Source organism: Procambarus clarkii, chromosome 29, assembly GCF_040958095.1.
Source record: "Procambarus clarkii isolate CNS0578487 chromosome 29, FALCON_Pclarkii_2.0, whole genome shotgun sequence".
Taxonomy (NCBI): Eukaryota; Metazoa; Arthropoda; class Malacostraca; order Decapoda; family Cambaridae; genus Procambarus; species Procambarus clarkii.
In genome coordinates this window covers 9320750-9327974 of record NC_091178.1, presented here as the reverse complement: position 1 = coordinate 9327974, position 7225 = coordinate 9320750, and the positions used below count along the sequence as shown (strand labels likewise).

Here is a 7225-nt window from a genome sequence, read left to right as displayed (position 1 = left end):
TTATTATTATTATTCCCAAATTCTCAATAACACATTAAATGTGGTACTAATTTGTGTTCATTTCCAAGTACTGTATTACATGCATGGAAAAATTGTGGCATGTACTAATATCTAAAGCGGGACACACACATGTTGCAGGCTCTGGGATGAAAAATTATCATCCCAGCAGTGGAATGCCAAAGACAGAAAGGATGCATAATCATCATAAGCATGTTAATATCGCTTATCCGTTACAGTAGACACAATATGTAGCATCATGACTAAATGAGCACTGCAGCCATCCACAGCAACACCTCACTGCTTCATAAGAGGTGTATAGTGCTCCTCATGGATAGCAGTATTCAGTAATGAATACACAATCACATTCTTTTATAAAAGTATTTTCACTCAACTCTCAGGATATGGCAAGAGACAAGTATAACTCACTACACAGTGTGTACTATTTTATAGTTTGTCCATTTTTTACCTAGCTTTCCTATCCACCTGTCCTCAGATTCACTTTAATGCAATACATACTCCAACAGTATCATCCATTTCCTTAACATGCCCAAACCATTCTGGTATGCTGTCTTTATATTAGGAGAATAGCGAGAGTAACGTTTTCATTCACCACCTGAAGATTAGAAATTGTTAATCTGAGAAACATAAGTCTTGTAGAAAAAAAAAATTCCCCTGTAGGGGGTCTGGCTGAAATATACTCATTAGAAAATGGCTAACTATACTTGCAGAAGAATTATAGTGGTAATGACCCTTTATGCTAACCCCCTTGAGCATTAGAGATGCTTCATCCACTAATGGACTGATAATGGCTGGATTACACTCGTATAGTAAACATTAAGATGCACCAAGGAAAAATTTTAAATGCAGGATTTGATTCATGAAAGTAATATTTATACATTAATTGTAAACTGGATGAAACAATTCAATACAAAACTTGGAGGCTTAAACTATAATAAAGACAATATGCAGAAATGTACATGTACAGTTAGTGCAATAAACGGACTAATAATGTTTAGGGGTAATAGTGATACTTATCATTATCATATCCTAGTTCTTTCACACTTCTTATATTCATGATCAAGCTTATGTTGTTACAAACAAGTTTATTTCTGTAGATGCCTGTTTATTTACACTTATGCCACAATATACATACATAGGAATATGGACAAAAATTAAAGAAAAATTGATTGTAGAAAAAATTTAATTTAAAAGTTCTGAAGCATCAGCCATTGTATATTTAATACTGTGCATATCAATGCATTCATTACATGGTAGTATTTGTCTTGGCCCAATCTTTATCTGCAAGTGTGCCAAAGTTAATTTTTCCTTCATACCTTCCATTTTCAGTACTAATAAAATGCCAGATAATTTTCAATAACAAACTATTAATTCCATCTACAGTATTTGGCATGGTGTATTTACAAATATAGCTAATTGGACTTTCAACTACAATATAGAGTTAATTCTCATACTTACTTTTGATATAAAGTACAGTATCTGTGTAGCTACAGAACTACACTCCTCTTGCTTCCCATCTGTTTAAGAGATCATGTCCCGTTTCTAAAGCTTTCACTATTGGAAAAAAAATGCAATATAAAAGCTAAAAAATCAATTGAAGATAAATATCTATAATAAAATTAATTCTATACACCAGGTAGCTTTCCCAGTTTTTGTGTTGCTGCTAATGCATTTTCATTCATTAACATTTGCAGTTCCTGGAACCTCTCTGATATACGCTGAGTTACCTGCAAGTTAAAAAAAAATTATCAGTTTGGTTAAACATACAGCAGACAATTAGGTTTAAAAGAAATACATTCTTGCATAAGTGGTAAAACAAATGACATAGTAATTTCTTAAAGTTCTTATGGAAAAAGTAGGATGCATGTCAGGACAATATTTGATTTAGAAAAAATTACATTTGACTTAATATTATTTAAAGACTGGTACAACACACAGATTAATGTAATGTCTCATCACACAAGCACAGTGGAGGGGGGGGGGGGGGAAGCACATGGCTTTGGCAAATCTAGATACAATTGGGCTTAGATACCAAGAGAAAAAGCACAAATGTACAAATTGTATTAGAAATACAATGTGGAGTAAATATGTAATTATCAAAAGAGGGTGCCAAGCCTGGAAGACTATTTAGCATAATATATCACAGAATATTCACAAGTCTCTAGATATTGTTGAGATGCCAATACACAAGATGAGCAATGTTAACTGTACCCGAGTCACCAAGACTTGTCAAAGACTTGACTTGAAGGAACCTTGGAAAAAACAGATGTCTAATCATTCTGAAAATTAGAATATTCTATAAAGTGCCTTGCATGACCGTTAGCAGAACATGCAGCTGACACTAAGGTGAAGGGTTCTATTCCAGTAAGGTTTCATGTTTTATTTGAATACGGCCAACATGCAACCAATCCAGGCATATTTTCCTCCCTTTCCTGTTAGTGTTAGGAGGAAAGCCATGGGAAAAGTTATATTGTATGTAATTTGTTATTCAGAATAGCAAACCATCGTTTTCACTAATGGTTGCAAAAAGTGCTATGAATGACAAGACAGAAATTGGTAAGGAATTTGCTTCTGATAAATAAGACAGGTGTGAATGGCCTGTTTAGTGACCACATCCATGCCATTAGAGGGAGCTCCAATACAGCTGGGAACCCAGCCAAAATTAACTGTCGTGTAGCGTGTCTACTCAGGATTAGACATGGCTAATGTTGATTCTGACCACCATAGGATGGGAAAAGTTCAAAAAGACTCAAAGGCAATAAGAGCACTGCAAAAGTCAACTACAATAACCAGTGAACAGTGAGAAATAAATAGTTTCTGCCTTGGAGCATATCAAATTACAGAAAGCTCTTGTTAAAATATTAATCTGGGGGCCAGGTGACAAAAGGTTTGATCAGAAAAGAATAGAAAAACTAGTGCCATCAGCAGATTTTGACCCACCTGTAAGCAGGATGGTAGTGAGGTAATGGATGTGAAAATATACAAGAAAGGTTTATTTCAAAATATTCAAAGGACAGAAGGAAAAGTACAAGAAGCAGGATCCTCTATAGGGGTAAAGTAGGCACAATACAAGGGGACACATTGCAGATGTGCACAGGAAGAGGTCAGCAAGCACATAACCCCCAAGCAATAAAAGATTGCAATGGAAAATGAGTAGGGTTGTTATTGGGGGCAGCAGTCATGGTGGAAAGGTAAGGTACATGTAATTATCAGGAAAAAGCACAAAAGCATTATAACTAGACAGTATTTGGAAGGGATATGAGGATACAGATTTAGGATAGGACAGAGGAGAGGAATGGCACCCAACTCCTTGGACAGTCGGGGATTGAATGCCAGACCTACAAGAAGTGAGACCATCATTGTATTTTCCAGTCCTAGTGCTCATGCTCCAGTCAGGGTGCAGTACAAGTATGAATAGGGGGAGTATTGTAGGGTCACTATGATGTATTGAAGGCAATATAAATTTCAGCAGTCAGGTAACCCTAGAGCACCAGTTTCTACATTTAGGCTCTTGGATAGGTAGAACAAAAAAGTTCCACATGGGCTTGTGCCTTAACACAGATGTAAAGCATCGAGATGATGATTGGTCAGGGGGGTGAAGCCGACAAATGTTCTGGGTAACCTTAGTCCAGTTTGGATAGTACTAGAAGTATAGTACAGCAAAAAGTGAGGTAGTCTACATAAAGTGCTGAATAAACCCCCATTCAGGATAGAAGAGGGAATACCATTTATTTCAACCAGAAAGAGCACTTACAACACTAGTGTGCGAGGAAGGATGGATCATGCGAGAACAGTGTACAAGATGTCGTAGGGAACAAGGCTCAAGTGCAAGCAATTTGTTAGAAGATAGTGAAATATTTTGCAAGCGCTCACAAGAAGCACTTCACACCTTGTTTTATAAAGTGGTGAAGTACTGCTACGGATGAGTGTTACTTTGTATATGAAACCTTTTCCTATATTGCTTTCCTCCTCTTCTAGGCAAAGTGGTAAATAGTAATGATGATGGTGGTACCCAAAAGCAGCTCTTTCTTTCTAATACTATACTGTACAGTACCCATACAGTACTTAATTTATTTTAATTAAATGCATCTTGCAAACATTTGGTTTTGAAAATAAAAGTTATTGATTATTGAAAAAGATATTGAGGTAATCAGTATGTTCGTCAGTTGATTGTCTATAGTAAGTACTACTGTACAATATTCTAAGATGAACTATAAAACAACTTATTTATACACCAAAACCCACTAACCTTTGTATACTTTTCAACACAATTTTGGACGCAGTTGTCTTCGGAACCTCTAATATTTCGAGACGTGAAGTCCCAGACACAGTCATTAAAACAATTTTCACTAAGTTTGTTGTATTGTACAAGGAAATCCCGAAATTGCTTAACTTGTACTTCTGCTTGGATCTGTTCGCTCATTGCTGATATATCCATAGTGGCCATTGTTGCTGTTCCTAAAATGAAGGAGAATGTCAGTAATACAATAAAAAGGCATGTTATTCTGTATATGCCAGAGAGCAAATACGGTGTAATCTCTCTGGGAAATATAAAGTGATATCATATGTACCAGATATTTTTGTGCCCATCATGTCTTATTTCCATTGTCTTACTGTTAGACAATACAGTGAACTAACGAATTCCTGCCACTTTTTATGTATTTAATTTTATTATCGAATAGGAATGATATCTATCTAGCAGCACCATTAGCCAAGCTTATTTTTTTTAACTACTTATGTTGGCTGCCCATGATAAGAAATTGTGATGAAAACTGAAAGGAGCCTTATTTAAGCTATACCTACATAGCGCTATACCTACAAGAGGTCCTGAGGCGCGTTGCGCACCACCCGTCAAACACCTATAGGCACGTTGTGCAGTGCAGTGATCAATACCACCTGACAAAGCCAAAATATGTGGCCATAATAATATTTTAACTATAAAATGATACAGTACAATGGAGTTAGTTATAATGTTTATATATACTGTACAGTAGTGAATATGGTAAACAAAATATTTTTTAAGGCATTATTACAACAGCTTTGGCTTGTTAGTTTCCTAATGAAATAAATATTATGTCATACAGTAATACATGTACTGTGGCAGATGAATAAAAAATGTGATCAGTCTATCGTGTCATATACCAAACAGATTCTATGTTTTGTGCACAAAGAAATCACATTATGTGATGTAACAATGAGAAAATCAAGAGAAGCCATGAGGAGGATTTGAACCTATGCTCTGCATTGACACAACCACCAGGGCTGGCTGTCTTGCGAGGACCTTCAAGACTGGTTGCATGTCTTGCTAGGACCACCAGGACTGGTTGCATGTCTAATTAGGACCACCAGGACTGCCTGTGTCTTGCGAGGACCTTCAGGACTGGTTGCATGTCTAATTAGGACCACCAGGACTGGTTGCATGTCTAATTAGGACCACCAGGACTGGTTGCATATCTAATTAGGACCACCAGGGCTGGCTGTGTCTTGCGAGGACCTTCAGGACTGGTTGCATGTCTAATTAGGACCACCAGGACTGGTTGCATGTCTGATTAGGACCACCAGGACTGGTTGCATGTCTAATTAGGACCACCAGGACTGGTTGCATGTCTGATTAGGACCACCAGGACTGGCCGTGTCTTGCGAGGACCTTCAGGACTGGTTGCATGTCTAATTAGGACCTTCAGGACTGGTTGCATGTCTCATTAGGACCACCAGGACTGGCCGTGTCTTGCGAGGACCTTCAGGACTGGTTGCATGTCTCGAGAGGACCACCAATTAACAAACCCAACCACTTGGATGTGTGGGAAGTGTATAGAAATTCATGGCTAACTAAAAAAAATCTGTAAAAATTGAGCGAGATGAAAAAATCTTCAAACCAAAATGGCATATGCCACTGATGACAACACAAGCTACACAAATGAACATAGAATGTGTTTTTTTATTTTAAGAAATATCTTTGGATTTAACTGACCTCTATAGGCCGTTGAGGTGCTGCACTGTTTGGACACAATTTAATGACAAAGAAACTTATATCCTGTCTAAAAAACACAAAAAGCAGTCCTAATTCTTATGTTTGCTTGAAGTGCGAGTCACTGATGATATAAATTTGCTTCTGCTATGAATATTTTGTAACCTTGTAAAATCGGTAACTCATTCTGATACTTTCAGTCTTCGGTCACATCAGAAATGGATCAACTGCTACCGACAACTCCCAAATAATGAAATTTGTTTTCTATAATAATTTTGAAAGATAACTGGATGGTTATTATATGCATGATACAGTGGGCTATGTCCTTGGCTCACAATCAGGGGAATCCAGGTTCAGTCCCCAAGCAAAGCAGAAATAGTTGGACACATTTAATTTCACCTGATACCTCTGTTCACCAACAGTAAGATTTGCAGAAGACAGTCTGAAAATTGATGTGGCCAGCAATTTGAAAAAGGTCAGTAGTTAGCCTTGAGGACCTCAAAAAACTTAAGTACAGGCTTCCTGCCCCCCCAACGACGGGAATTATCTAGTCTAGGAAGTTTAAGATCTAAGACAGATGACCATTATTTTGATCACGATATGCACAAAATAAGATATCAATGAAATCTCAGACATCAACATCATATACCTTTTTCGTCTCAAGTCAACGTGATAGCTTAACAATATTTATGAGTAAAAACTCACACACCGTATATGTTGTTGTTGGTTGTGAGGCGAGGAACACACCGTGTAGGAAACGATGAAGCGAAGCAGACGAAACTCACATGGAATAAGGAAAGTTGTTTATAGGCTCAGTTGCATACTCGGGGTTCATGAGACTCGAGCGATTGCCAGCCAAAGATTACAAGAAACGAGTCAACACTGGCGAGCCGCATACAAGAATCCATTACGTTCGGCGATCTAAATAACCGGATTGAATCTCTGAATCTAAAGAATCCGGCGCACAATACCACGTGTACCCGTTAAAAAAAATGGTGGCTTTAGGATTTAGACCTGCGTTAGAATTCTGTAGATTTATTTATTGTTCGAATAAATCTGAAAGCCCTCTTTATATATATATATATATATATATATATATATATATATATATGTCGTACCTAGTAGCCAGAACGCCCTTCTCAGCCTACTATGCAAGGCCCGATTTGCCTAACAAGCTAAGTTTTCCTGAATTAATATATTTTCGCTAATTTTTTTCTTATGAAATGATAAAGCTACCCA

At 37.2% G+C, this 7225-nt stretch overlaps 1 protein-coding gene across 5 annotated transcripts in view; it reads right to left on the bottom strand.

Moving 5' to 3' along the window:
• Positions 1–1183: 1183 nt before the first annotated feature.
• The window catches only part of Tim9a (translocase of inner membrane 9), a 225468-nt gene continuing 219426 nt past the window's right edge, over positions 1184–7225 (bottom strand). The window contains exons 1-4 of one of the 5 annotated variants that reach the window (XM_045753369.2): positions 6696–6883; positions 4822–4914; positions 4268–4476; positions 1184–1745 (exon numbers count right to left, since the gene is read on the bottom strand). In XM_045753369.2, the coding sequence (XP_045609325.1) occupies positions 1644–1745; positions 4268–4465 (300 nt within the window). In that variant the 5' untranslated portion in view covers positions 4466–4476; positions 4822–4914; positions 6696–6883 and the 3' untranslated portion in view covers positions 1184–1643. Of the gene's footprint in view, positions 1746–4267; positions 4477–4821; positions 4915–6635; positions 6884–7225 lie in introns of those variants that run through there. The other 4 variants (XM_069333435.1, XM_069333436.1, XM_045753368.2 and 1 more) reach the window with 4 other exon arrangements.